General features: G+C 39.6%; 1 protein-coding gene across 2 annotated transcripts in view; it reads left to right on the top strand.

Annotated features, from left to right (window-relative positions):
• The window catches only part of LOC137347760 (endoplasmic reticulum mannosyl-oligosaccharide 1,2-alpha-mannosidase-like), a 75,206-nt gene that overhangs the window by 43,600 nt on the left and 16,945 nt on the right, over positions 1-14,661 (top strand). For both annotated transcript variants that reach the window (XM_068012673.1, XM_068012674.1), the window contains exons 7-11: positions 3,144-3,329; positions 3,924-4,072; positions 8,172-8,360; positions 12,115-12,305; positions 13,054-13,174. In XM_068012673.1, coding sequence (XP_067868774.1) covers positions 3,144-3,329; positions 3,924-4,072; positions 8,172-8,360; positions 12,115-12,305; positions 13,054-13,174 — 836 coding nt within the window. The remainder of the gene's footprint in view (positions 1-3,143; positions 3,330-3,923; positions 4,073-8,171; positions 8,361-12,114; positions 12,306-13,053; positions 13,175-14,661) is intronic.

Consider the following 14,661-nt stretch of genomic DNA (forward strand, 5'->3'; position numbering starts at 1 on the left):
ATTAATTTTAGAACACCAGATTTTATAGATTGCAATACTGATACTTAACTACCTGAACCATGCAGCTGCAGCTCAACTGCAATCCCACAATGCCACTGGCTACTAGGAAAAGCTAACTTCTTGATATTAATCTGCAAAGACATTGAACTGATTGCTGCTCTCTAAAGGCAGCATCAACAAATAGCAGTCCAATCATGAACTAATCAACAGCCATCTACTCTGCAGCCTTTGGCCAAGACTTGTTTTTGTTTAAGTACTGGTTGATTTTCCCATGGCACTGCACATGGAAGTCTAGACTAAGGGCCAAGTTAGAAGGCAGGAGAGGAAGAGATGAAGGGGAGGCTGGGACAGGAGATTAGGGACAGAATGAGGTTTTGGGGTGGGGGGGGGGGGGGCAGGGAGGGAACTGGAGAGGGCATTGAGAAAGGGAACAGGGGAAGACAGTAGATGGATTGAGGACAGGGGAAAGGTTTGAGCATAAGAACTGTTGATGGGTACAGCGAGATAGGGACAGGTGGGGAACAGGAGGAGCATGGAAAAATGTTAGGTAAGAGTGGGGCGCGGGGCAAGTGGTCAGGAGAAAGGAGCAAAATGTGAGGGTGAAGGGCAGAGGGAGAGTGTGAAGATGAGTAGAAGGGGGAATAAAAAGGAGGCGAGAAGGTGAGTGGGAATGCTGCTTGAGCGGTGGGGAGGAAAGAATTTGTCAAATGACTTAATAGTATTGAGGAAGTGGAATTTGTTTGAAACAAAAATCTTTTACCTTGGCCATTGTGCTGGTTCTGATATGAGTTGATGAATTCTCAGTGCATTTTGCAGTTTGCGTTGCTGATTGCAATTGCTTTTGAGCTCAATCTTTAACTTCTTGATCGCTCTTTGGGGGTTAAGCATTTTGCAGACTTATTTTTATGGTGCACTCTTTTAAAATCTCTAACACATTTCTATTTACTCTTGCGTGTTTCCAAAGATGGGTTCCTTGTTACCTAACTTTGTCACGTAATGTTATGTTCACAGCACACCTATTTGTCCAGTACCTTTGAAATGTTGCACCTTGCACCATTTTTAATGTATAATGCATGAAGCCATGCTGGATACCACCAAGGTTGAGAAGAGCTGAGGTAAATCAGGCAATAAATGACTAGGAAAGGGACGGAGGGCACTGTAGACAGCAATTTATTTGGTAAGTTACATTCTATGCATTATCTACCCTAAGTCAAAAAAAAACTGTTGTACCAATCTTCAGACTTCCAAGATAGCAATCACCACTTAAAGTCTCCCATTTTAGCATCCATTTATTTCTTAAAGATTTTAGGATTTTTGCTTGCAATACTTTTCTCACGTGCCTATTTCATATGTTGGTTACTCTTATGTGTAAAGAAGAAACTACTAACAACAGTCCTAAATTTACTAGTATGATTCCATGTTCCCTTACTCAGCAAATATTCTGCATTTCTGTTTTCCATTCTCTTATATACAAATGCCTTAGGTGCTTCTTTTCCAGATTGGAAAAAACACAAGTATCTTCAATCTTTCCTCGTTGACACTAGGAATCAGCATTTGTTGCTCTTTTCAATATTTCAAAAACTGTATCTTTTCCCTTGTACCTTGGTGATTAGAAGTGGACAGAATGCTCCAAATATAATCTGATGAGAGCACTGTACAGTTTAGTAACAACTTCTTCCAACTTGTATTCTGCTGTTTTCCCTGTTTAAAGGAAAGAATTTACATTTATCAGGACATCCCGAGTGCTTTACAGCCAATCATGTACTTTTGAAGTGTGGTCACTGTTTTAAGGTAGGGAAAGGGCAGCTAATTTGTGCACAGCAAGGTCCCACAAACAGCAATGAGACCAAATCATGTTTTCAGTAATGTTGGTTGAGGGATAAATTTTGGCCAGGACGCATTCACTTGAGAGGGCAGACATTTAACTTTAAACATCTCATCTGAAAAATGGCACCCCGAGTGCAGCACTTCCTCAGTACTGCATTGAATTGCCAGTTTAGTTAATGTGCTCAAGTTTTTGGAGTGGGTCTTGTCCGAATCAGAAGATTGTGGGTTCAAGAGTGCTATCCACTAAGCCAAGGCTGATGCCTTGTTCAACATTTTGTTGTTTGCTGTTTGGTTGGACATGTTGATTGTTTGTTTGAATCTACTAAAACTCCCAGGTATTTTTTGACTTTATTTTATTTATTTAGAGATACAGCACTGAAACAGGCCCTTCGGCCCACCGAGTCTGTGCCGACCAGGAACCACCCATTTATACTAACCCTACAGTAATCCCATATTCCCTACCACCTACCTACACTAGGGGCAATTTACAATGGCCAATTTAACTATCACCTGCAAGTCTTTGGCGGTGGGAGGAAACCGGAGCACCCGGCGAAAACCCACGCTGTCACGGGGAGAACTTGCAAACTCCGCACAGGCAGTACCCAGAATTGAACCCGGGTCCCTGGAGCTGTGAGGCTGCGGTGCTAACCACTGTGCCGCCCTTAGCTATTATCTTAGCTATTCCAACACAATGCAGAGCATACACGTTACCTAATTTTTCTTTTTATGTGGAGTACATTGCCTTGGTAATAAATTCCGAAAAGCATTTTTCTACCCACTAAATATTCTGTCTCATTCGTGCAGTTTGATTTGCATCCTCTGATTTCACTTCCCCATTTATATTAGACAACGCTTCAAAAGTACTTAATTGGCTGTCATGTGTTTTGGGATGTTCTGAGGTCTGGCATCATCTGCAGATTTCACCAGTTGATCAGGAAAAAAGGAGGGAAAATAAATGTCAAGACTTGTGCTTCTAATTACCACTTAGTTACCCCTGCTTGGAAGAGTTTGTACATGGTCATCAGGCGAAGAGCATGATTGAGTTTTGTCCAATAGTCTGCTTACCTTTAAACCTGAGTTATTAGAAAGTTGCAGGCAAAAGTAGAACCCAATCCTAACAAGAACTGGGAGAGGTGGGGAGCAAAGGAGACAATATGGGCAGGAAATCAGGAAGGATAATAAGTGTCCCATTTTGAAACTATGCATTTTCATGAGTAGTTTTTCGAAAAATCATTAATGATCTACAGATAAACCATGCACATCAGCAATCACAATGACTGTAGCAGCCTCTTTAATTTGGTTCTGTTCTCTTACAGGAGCTCTGAATGACCGACAGAAGGCAGTGATAGAAGCATTCCAGCATGCGTGGAAGGGATACAAACAGTATGCCTGGGGTCACGATGAACTGAAGCCTATTTCTAAGACTTACAGTGAATGGTTTGGCTTAGGCCTGACTCTGGTTGATGCCTTGGACACGATGTGGATTTTGGGACAAAAAGAAGGTTATTTCATTGAATTGTGCAACAGAAATGTCATGGTGTTCTTTAGACATTTAGTTGTCCATCGCAGTAAGCTTTAGAAAAGATCATGAAATCAAGATCTTTCACATTTATAAAGCACAAGTTCTTTATTATTGCAATGCACTTGTGCTATTTACATTTAGAAAATGGAGTTGACAAGATTTATGCTGTTCTTTCATTTCGGGGAGCTTTCAGAACAGTTTGAATAGCTTGAGGGTAAAGTACAGAGCTGAGGCAATGTAAAAGGAATTCCTATTTGCATCTGGTTGCAGTATACCTGCAGACGTCAGAACATTTGATGTATGTGCAAAATGTTTCTTTTCCTCAGCACTGATGTGCCTCATTTCATTGGTGAAAAAAATCCAAATGAACAACCTTTTAATTGACTACATGTGAGGTTCAGGTCAAAGAGAGAACGTTGAACATGTTAAGTTAAGCCTTCTTTACTGCGGAAGGTTACCCCTGATATCAAGTGAAGTTATTACATTTGTAATTTCTAATGTGTCTTTAAATTGTTCCTTTTTAAAAAGCAAGTGTGAGCTAATTTGTAACTAACATATTGTTTTGCAATTTTAGAATTTGAGGAAGCCAAGAAATGGGTGGTTAATGAACTGAACCTTGGTAAAAATGTGGATGTGAATTTGTTCGAGACCACAATTCGTATTCTAGGTGGATTACTCAGCGTATACAATCTAACTGGAGACCAGGTCTTCCTTGAAAAAGCAGTAAGGATGTTTCTTTCACTGTACACTCATTTGAAGTTATTTATGCCTGTTGAAGAAACTGCTGACACAAAATAATTGCTGTCTGATCTGGTGCAGTTCCTATTGTTACGACCGAAGCGGGAGGAGTGCACTGTTTGTTCTAGTTCCACTTCTGCACAGGTCACTATATATTTAAATGTTTTTCCCACTTACCGATACGGTCAATCATAGACTCTACTTTTATCCAGAATAAAACACCCCAGCCAGGTTTCTTGAATAAACAACAAAATTATCAGTTTCTTATAAAACAAATCTTAACCAGTAATGAAGTAAAGCATAAACACACAGATTGAAATATTAAAGTTCCTTTTTTACTTTAGCCCCCTCATATTCTCACACACACATATATACCGTGAACCAGAAAAATAAAGGGATTTGCTTTTTAGAGCTCTATTCAAAAAAAAAAAGAAAAATAGCACCTTGGTTAAATACTTGCTATTCTTGAAGAAAGAGAAGCTTTAGAAAGATGCCCATTGTTTCGGTTTGGCATCCCAAAAGCGAAGAGGCGGCTGTCACTGGGATTTTCCTAGAACAGTTCTTTTCAGGTGACGTTGAAGATCAGTTTGGGTAGGCTTGCAGGAAATGTATCAACAGAGGTTTCAAGCACAGGCCTTACAGGAGGAATGCAGCCACAGTTTCAGTCTGCTTCTTACACTTGCTGTTCAGCTCCTTGAGAGATGGAAAACTAGCAGACATTTTCCAAACTGCTTGAACAGACTGAGTTGGTATTGTTTGTTCTTGGCAGGTTTTCTCCAACTGAATTTTTAAAACCATTGTCCATATTCCAACTCGCTAGCCAAAGTCCACATAAACAATGTCAGGAGTCAAGCTTCCTGACCCCTATTAATTTTGACCAGTCACATCTCTAAACATCTTTCCCAAGTCGGAAACAACCCCTGCTGGGTAATTATTTGAAGACTTCCAGTAACTGAAAATTCAAACCTCTCAGTGACCCTTGTTTTAAAAAAAATTCCACTGATTCCTTTATAGTTTTAAAACACAAATTCTCAACATTTAACAAAAAAATCCGAAGCGCTCATAACACGATTGACTCACTTTACTGAAGATATGTATTGGTCACTATGCTGCAGGATTATGAAATTGCGGTTTGTTTTAAAGCAATTCAACACAATGTGGTGATAATGGCCTCAATAATCGGTCTCTTGGAAGATCCTCCAATGTTGACCCTGCCAGAGTTTACGGGGTCATCAGGTGGACACTTGATATCCATGGGTTGGCACGTGCCCATGACACTGCAGGACCATATCTGGTTCTTGCCTGTGCCACCTGGCTAGAAAATCTGGTACCTGCCCTATCTTTAAGGGAAATTTGTGTCCCGTGTACCAGTGCAATGTTCAGAGCCTTAACTTTTCACATGAATTACTTTTCCATGAATTTAATCCAAATTAACTAAATAATGTCCTTTGCAAATCATGAAAATTACTATGATTCTTGTCAGTAAGTCAATAAAACTGAACCTGTAAGTCTCCCTGGTTACTTAGTGGCCAGAGTATCCCCTTGTGTAGTACTCAACCATATAGAACAGAATGTTCCAGAGTTGATTCAGTCTGTGCTGAGTTAATCTTCATTGAAGTCACTGTTGAAATGTTGCATTTTGATTAGTTGGGCAGAGTAGGGTAGAATTAACCAGGATTCATTGCCTTATTAACATTTCCTGAAAAGTACACTTTGTGTTGCCACCAGAATGGGAAATTATGGGGGTGGGAAGAAACTTGAAATACTGCATCTATTTCTGTTGGCGCAGTAAAGGCTGCATAGAAATTTGGGTTTTTCTTTATATTTTAATGGGTTTTGTTGGGGAAAGATTATTTTCTCTGGTTGGGGGTCAGTAATGAGGGATCATCAAAATAAATTATTAACTAAGAATAGGGGAGAGTTTAGAAAAATATCTTTAGTCTGAGGCTTGTTGAAACATGGGATGTTTTACATAGGGAATGGTGGAGGTAAAAACTATTACATCTTTTTATGGGAAAATTGGCCGAATATTTGAAGCAGAGGACGATGTGAAGAAAGAGCTTGGGCAGTGGCATTAGTTTAGGGTACTCTCACAAAGAGCACACAACATGGGTCAAATAGCTTCCTTCTGGGCTGTAAACTTTTATGGTCCATCAAGCGGGAAGAGTATTAGGCTTAGCTAGGATAGCCTGTACAATAAATTGCCTTTTAATGTCCCTCGGTTCATACATGAGGAATAACCACTGAGACAAACCAAAGCACAGTATAACCAAAGACTGCTAGGGCCTGTGGAATAATATTCCAGCCAAAGTGTATGCTTTCAGGAGAGGGTGGGGGTGGGAAGAAATAAAACAGCCTGAACATATCGTGGTAACATCAGCTTCATGCTTAAATGAACAAAGCACAGGAACAGGCCATTCGGCCCTCCAAGCCTGCGTCGATCTTGATGCCTGCCTAAACTAACACCTTCTGCACTTCCGGGGCCCATATCCCTCTATTCCCTTCCTATTCATGTATTTGTCAAGATGTCTCTTAAACGTCGCTATCGTATCTGCTTCCACCACCTCCCCTGGCAGCAAGTTCCAGGCACTCACCACCCTCTGTGTAAAAAAAACTTGGTCACTGACTTTTCTGTTTTACTTTTATAGCTAGGAATTAACTTGCTTTGGAACTTGTTTGTGCTCAACTACAATTGTGACGCTCTACCAATATCTTTTTGTTTCAACAATGAGATTGTATAAAATAATGTCTTGGGCATAATGCCTGTGCTGATAGATCAAGTACAATTTCACCAAATATCTTGTCTCAAAAACTAGCAGAGTTAATTCATGAGAGGTCCATCTTTATGACTGTTACAACCAACCATCGAATATATGAACCCAAAGCTGACTGGGTACTCATTTCAGTTTCAGTCAACTTAGTTTTTATACTTTACAATATTCAGGGCATCTGTCATGGAGTAGTGTCCTATTATTGGCAATTAGTTGTCATAACATTATTTTTCACCTTGGTGAAACATCTCCCCAGGGTGTCTTGAGTGAGTGAAAATGTCCACCTCTGTTTCAGATTGCCATAGTATAATATTGTCATTGCTGTTGAGCCTTCTTTCATCATCATTACATGGTCCATGAGATCGAAACATTGCAGAGCTAATGCTGTTCTGCTGAAACTGCTCTCAACATTGCTTCTGCTGCCATTTACCTGGTTAGTGATATTGGAACAAGATAACTTGAAATATTTCCACTCTGATGTGGTTTCTTATTTTTCTTTGAACTTACGTCTAATTTTCTGAGGGGTTTCCTTTAGTATTTACCTCCTACCACGCAAATGGTTGGCTTCTCATGACCTTGATAGAATAAGGGAGGAGCATATTTGTTTTAACATTTAAGAAGCAAATCTTAATTTTAAAAAGAAGTACCGTGTAGTGGTGTAGTTTCAACCAAGATTTACCTTCTGAAACATCTTGACCAAAGTTCAGTTTTTGATGTGAGATGATAAAGGAATAGAGTAAATGTTAATGGCCTGAAATTTATTAAGAGCACTTTTATTTTTGTTTCTCCTCTTAACATTGTTTACCAGTATGTTTCATGTACATTCTCTTGGTTTTGGTTAGAATTGTTACTTACTATGTTTACCTACTGTGTTTTATTTTAGCACAGAAAGAGGTTATTTGGCCAATCATGGCTGTACTGGCCCTCTGAAAGAGTATCCAATTAGTCCTACTCTCCCTGCTCTTTCCCCATAGCCCTGCAAATTTATCCTCCTTCAAGAATCTATCCAAGTCCCCTTTGATGCCTGTTTTTTTTTAAAAAAGGAATTGGGAAGGTATTTATACAAGAGGATAAATCCCTCTATATTTATAGCTCTTTGTCTGTTTTTAACTTCTTTGTCCTATCCAGAATTGTTTTCAACTAGATTCTATTAGTAACCCTTAATGTTGGAGCTAATTAATTAATATTCTATTTTATCTAAAATCCAACATTTGTTAGATCTTCTGCAGACTCTACACTAAACTCTGTTTTTGAGGTTTTGCTCACCACTAAGTTGTTTCTTGATCAACCAAATGTTTCTCTCACAACAATAGAGTGAGCTGGGGAATCGTCTTATGCCAGCTTTCAACACTCCGTCCAAAATTCCATATTCCGATGTAAATGTTGGCCGTGGAACTGCCCATCCTCCACGTTGGACCTCTGACAGCACAGTTGCAGAAGTGACCAGCATTCAGTTGGAGTTTCGAGAGCTCAGCCGCCTCACTAAAGAAGAGAAGTACCAGGTGCGGTAGATTGCGAATCTCTGCTGGTTTACCTGAAATTGTATCCATGACTTAAATTTAATCTTTAAGATTAGGCATTAATTGATTTGCCAACTGAGACGATCTATAATTCATTGTTAGGTTGAACTACTTCGTGACTCTTGATCTTTCATTCTCTCTCAGTGCTGAGCACTCTGGTGGGTTTTATATATTCTGAACTTTATTCAATATATTATATCAAACTTGTCACTTGCTAATATAACCTTCCTGTGGATTTTTAAAATTTCCATGTTTCATACCTTTTTCTGTTCTGAGCAATTTTTTTTTAATTCTCACTGTTTCTATTTTTTATTAGTGTAATTTTCTCCACTTGCATAACATTCTAGTCTATTCGAACATATGTGACTGTAAATTCCACATACACCCAAGGAAGTGTAGAATTAGGTCATTTTTTAAAGATGAAAGTAAAGCTACTTTCAGTGAACCTTAAATAGTATTCTAGCCTCTGTAAATTAAGATCTGTAGTAGCAAAAAAAAATGAGCAGCTGTGCCAGTTCATTATCATTACATTTTACCTTTTACAAGTTCCTGAAATGTGTCTCAAAATAAATCACAATTGGTTCAAATTTCATGTTAATTAAAGCCAACAAATCACATGCAATCAAAATCTACACTGAAAATGACCAGGTAGGAGGAAGCTGCATTCAAAGGACCAACTACCACAAATCCAGTGTCGCGCAATATCCAATTATACCTCCTACACCCACATTTCAAACTGTTATAATGATTTGTGATGTAGTACCGCAGAAGATCATTTTTTTGCCCTGAAAGTTTGCCATTTCAAATATTTTTGATAACTATTCGTATAGATTTTTAAAAATTCATTCATGGGATGTTGGCGTTGCTGGCCACGGCAGCATTTATTGCCCATCCCTAATTGCCCTTGATAAGGTGGTGGTGAGTTGCCTTCTTGAACTGCTGCAGGTACACCCACCGTGCTGTTAGGAAGGGAGTTCCAGGATTTTGACCCAGCGACAGTGAAGGAATGGCGATATAGTTCCAAGTCAGGACGGTGTGTGACTTGGAGGGGAACTTGTAGGTGGTGGTGTTCCCATGTATTTGCTGCCCTTTTCCTTCTAGTTGGTAGAGATCGCGGGTTTGGGAGGTGCTGTCTCAGGAGCCTTGGTGCGTTGCATCTTTGTAGATAGTACACACTGCTGTCCACTGTGCATCGGTGGTGGAGAGAGTGAATGTTTGTGGATTGGGTGCCAATCAAGCGGGCTGCTTTGTCCTGAATGATGTTGAGCTTCTTGAGTGTTGTTGGAGCTGCACCCATCCTGGCAAGTGGAGAGTATTCCATCACACTCCTGACTTGTGCCTTGTAGATGGTGGACAGGCTTTGGGGAGTCAGGAGATGAGTTACTCGCCACAGGATTCCTAGCCTCTGACCTGCTCTTGCAGCCACGGTATTTATATGGCTACTCCAGTTCAGTTTCTGGTCAATGGTAACCCCTAGGATGTTGATAGTGGGGGATTCAGTGATGGTAATGCCACTGAATGTCAAGGGGAAATGGTTAGATTCTCTCTTGTTGGAGATGGTCATTGCCCGGCACTTGTGTGGCGCGAATGTTACTTGCCACTTATCAGCCCAAGCCTGGATATTGTCCAAGTCTTGCTGCATTTCTACACGGACTTCTTCAGTATCTGAGGAGTCATGAATGGTGCTGAACATTGTGCAATCATCAGCGAACATTCCCACTTCTGACCCGATGATTGAAGGAAGGTCATTGATGAAACAGCTGAAGATGGTTGGGCCTAGGACACTACCCTGAGGAACTCCTGCAGTGATGTCCTGGAGCTCAGATGATTGACCTCCAACAACCACAACCATCTTCCTTTGCGCTAGGTATGACTCCAACCAGCGGAGAGTTACCCCCTGATTCCCATTGACTTCAGTTTTGTTAGGGCTCCTTGATGCCATACTCGGTCAAATGCTGCCTTGATGTCTAGGGCAGTCACTGTCACCTCACCTCGTGAGTTCAGATTTGTTTGAGGCTGGTGTTTTTGTATCTGTCGGCTTTTAAGATGTGTCTATATTGTCTTGTATATGCAAATTTGGATGTAGAATATTTTAAAATTGGAAAGACAGAAGCCAATGTTTTCGATCCCTGTTCCAAACTCCATTCCCAACTCCATCCTTCTCCCTGCCAGTAGCAAGCCAGTTTGTTCACAACCTTGGTGTCATTTTTGACTTTGAGATAAGCTTCTGACCACATAATCGCACGGACCGCCTGTTTCCACCTCTGAAACATCGTCCAACTTTGCCCGTGTCTCAGCTCATCTGCTCCTGAAAGCCTCATCCATGCCTTTGTTACCTCTGAACTTGACAATTCCAATGCACTCCTGACTGGTCTCCCACATTCTACTCTATGCAAACTTGAGGTCGTCCAAAACTCTGCTGCTCGTGCCTTAACTTGCACCAAAGGCTAGTTCACCTATCACCTCAGTGCTTTGCTGACCTACATTGGTTCCTAGTCAAGCAACGTCTTGATTTAAAAATTCTCGTCCTTGTTTTCAAATCCCTCTATGGCCTCACCCCTCCCTATCTCTAATCTCCTCTAGCCTCACAACCCTCCGCGATATCTGCGCTCATCTAATTCTGGCCTCTTGAGGATCCCAGATTTTAATCGCTCCACCATTGGTGGCTGTGCCTTCAAGTGCCTAGGCTCAAAGCTCTGGAATTCCCTCCTTAAACTTCTCCACCTCTCTACCTCGCTTTCCTCCATTTAAGACACTCCTTAAAACCTACCTCTTCGACCAAGTATTTGACCTAATATCTCAAGTGGCTCGGTGTAGTATTTAGTTTTATAATGCCGTTGTGAAGCGCCTTGGGAAGTTGTATTGTGTTAAAGGTATTATATAAGTTGATGTTGTAGAGGAAGTCCCAAATCATTTCCTTGCTCTTGTTAGTGGATGAGGAAAGCTGTGTATTTAATTAAAAAAAGTGATTCCAATTTTCAAGTCACTGGTCTAGTTAGAAGTATGGATCTGAATCAGTAAATGTTCGTTTTTCATGTCTGCCATTTTTACCTTTTGCTTTATTTCACGTTTTGGTTTTACACTTTTTTTATTGCATTTTGTTCAAGCCTTTGACTCCACACTTGCACAGCACCACAGTGTGGCTGTAAATCGTGTTAAAGGAATTTTATTTACTGTCTGTTGTAGGGCAGGTTCTGTAATTTCACAGAATATCTGCAGCTTTTCCTCCTTTCCTCCACCATAAGTATTTGACTATCAAATGGATCTCATGGTAATATGAAAATTTATAGACCTGAACTTGTAGAGAGAAAGTGAGTTGCAGTCAGATGGGATTTTCTTTTTATATTTTCAGGGTTCCCATCTTTCAGATGATGCCTTAAACCAAGGCCTTGTCTGCCTCTCAGGACGTTAAAGATCCCATGGCAGTATTTTGAAGAAGAGCAGGGGAGTTATCCCTGGTGTCCTGGCCAATATTTATGTCTCAATCGACATCACAAAAACAGATTATCTGGTCATTATCACATTGCTGTTTGTGGGAACTTGCTGTGTGCAAATTGGCTGCCGCATTTCCTACGTTACAACAGTGACTGCACTTCAGAAGTATTTCATTGGCCGCAAAGCACTTTAGGATGTCACATGGTCATGAAAAATGCTCCATAAATGCAAGTCTTGTATATTAACAGTTCTGCTACCTCTAATTCTCAAATGAATAATCTCATTCTTCCCTCCAAAACAGGCAGCAGTAGATGAAGTAATGAAACATATTCACAAACTTGGAGGTAAAAAAGATGGATTAGTTCCAATGTTCATTAACACCAACTCTGGACAGTTTAGTCATCTTGGTGTCTATACACTTGGTGCCAGGGCTGACAGCTACTATGAGTATCTGCTTAAACAGTGGATCCAGGGAGGAAGGAAAGAAGCAGAGTAAGTAGTACAAAATTTAAATTAATCCAACTAGAGTGGCTTCCATCAGTAATTTTCCAATTTCTTTATTTTCTTTCATCTCTCTATTGAAATAAATGAATTTTTAACAAATTAAACCAATTTGTAAAGTGTGGCAATGTAAATTTTTTTTGTACCAATGGGATCTGTAGCTGGTGCCAAGCAGAAGCAATGTGAAGTTGCTCCTCAATGTCTTGTCATCTGTCATATCAGACTTTGATGTGGCAAACTTCACATGTGTTATGTTTCATAGTTTGCACTGATATAAAGCTAAAATGACTTGACAAGAACACAAACAGTGCAATGTAGCTGGTATATAGCAGAGTTTGTGATTTCCTTAATTGTTTAATTTTAGTAACACTATTAAACTTTGCAGTTTTAAATAGCTTATTCACATTGTGTTTGTTCTACACAAAGTATTACCATGTATGAAATCTTATAATTGTTTTAATGACAAGTTCTCACTGCATTCCCAGTTCATCCGAGATGCTTCTATCTTTTTTTAAAGTGTGTGACCATGCTGAGCAGATACTGAAAGCCTCGGTCAGCAGTACCAACTAACCAGCTATTCGGAAGCTGATTTATGGGGAAGCAACTTCTAGTTAGATATTGGTATAATGTGCAATACTATATCAGTTTCAGGCTGTCATTTAACCCATTTTCTTATTAAAAACTTGGATGATACATGTGGAATGTTATGCTGATGTGGCATATTGTGTTCAATTGTCAGCTTATTGGATGACTATCTGTACGCCATAGAGGGTGTCAAGAAGAACTTGATTCGAAAGTCAGAACCAAGGAAACTGACCTTTGTAGGTGAATTGTCCCACAATCAGTTCAGTCCAAAGATGGTAAGTAGCTTTGATCAAACTAGGATGCAATAGCCATTACTAGACAAACCAATGAATACGCAGTCAGTGAAACTGGCTAGTTCTTTGCCACTTAGTGTGTTGTAAGGCTGTTTCTGATGGTAAACTTCACTGAAGGACTGAATAATTGCATCCAGATCAGCATACTGCTTTTGAAGGATGTTTTTATACCTGGTATTTTTCACCAGATATATAAACCATTCCAGTGCTGAGAGACAAAACAGTTTATTCCAAGAATATGTAGCTGCAGTTAAACTGTCTTGAACAGGTCCTTAAAATTACTTGTAGGTTATGCATTCAAGCCAAATAGATATGGAATAACTCCCTATTTGAGTAGTGCTTATTACTGCCATTTCTTTAGAAACACCTATGTCTTTCAAATGGATTTCTTGGCTCAACTTAATTTACCTATCTTGCACCAGTTAATAAATACAGAATTGACTCCGAATTGAATCTATTTGCCTTCAAATGTTGTGTTTCTTTATTGCTTTGTTTTCAGGGAACTAACGTATATACTAAAATGCAAGCTTTCAAAAAAAAAATCCTGTGTGCTTTGGGTTTGGGTCACCATGGTGACAATAAAAGGCTCTATGTAGTCTTACTCCTGCAAGCTATTTGATCTTGACTTGAGTGACTTGTTTTCTGCCAGCACATTTAATGAGTTTCGGTTACACTATTTGTTGAACTAGGATGACTTGAGCAAATATTGAATAAGCTTGCAAAGCTTTGAATATTGCATTCAGTAAGGAAAGATGCACTTGTATAATTGGTATTGCATTAAACTATGATTAATTGTTTGTGGATCTTTTTGGCATATAACTGCCATCTACTATTATGGCATGTATAATGTACACGACAGAATATCCACGGGTTTCTGATCACTTAGTTGGAATATTTACAAAAACAAATTGTAATTACGGGCTTATAGCAATATTTGAATTTTCATTGAGCGAGTGTGGTTTTCGTTGGTGAATGATCCAGCATACATTGCGTTAAATATTACAAAGAATTAACATAGTATAAAGATCACGTATGTTTAGTAATCCTCTGAGGCTGTTAGTTTCAGTAGTACTCATGATCAACAACTGACAAACAGCATGTTGGCAGAATGTAACTATTCCTTGAAATATGCTGGTTTGGTTATGAGGTATTTGCGTAACCTCGTTCAGAACCTCCAAGTATTTTTGGACGGCTGGCGGTAGTTGACTTTAGCACTTAAAGCAGGATAAAAGGCCTTTCATTAGAAAGTTACAACTGTCGCAACCATTACTGTTGTAGGTTTTTTTAAAACTCTGTGCTTAATGAGTTACACATTACACATTTTCCGCTTGGGTCTTGTTTAGCCACTTTTACACTGGCATTAATGAGACTAACTGAAAGCCACAAGCAGTTTCTAGAAATGCGACATTTTTATTTTAGTTCCTGTAACATTGCACATGGCCCAGATCAAATGTAACATTCAGGTCAAG

The sequence above is a fragment of the Heterodontus francisci genome, chromosome 32 (genome assembly GCF_036365525.1).
Source record: "Heterodontus francisci isolate sHetFra1 chromosome 32, sHetFra1.hap1, whole genome shotgun sequence".
Taxonomy (NCBI): domain Eukaryota; kingdom Metazoa; phylum Chordata; class Chondrichthyes; order Heterodontiformes; family Heterodontidae; genus Heterodontus; species Heterodontus francisci.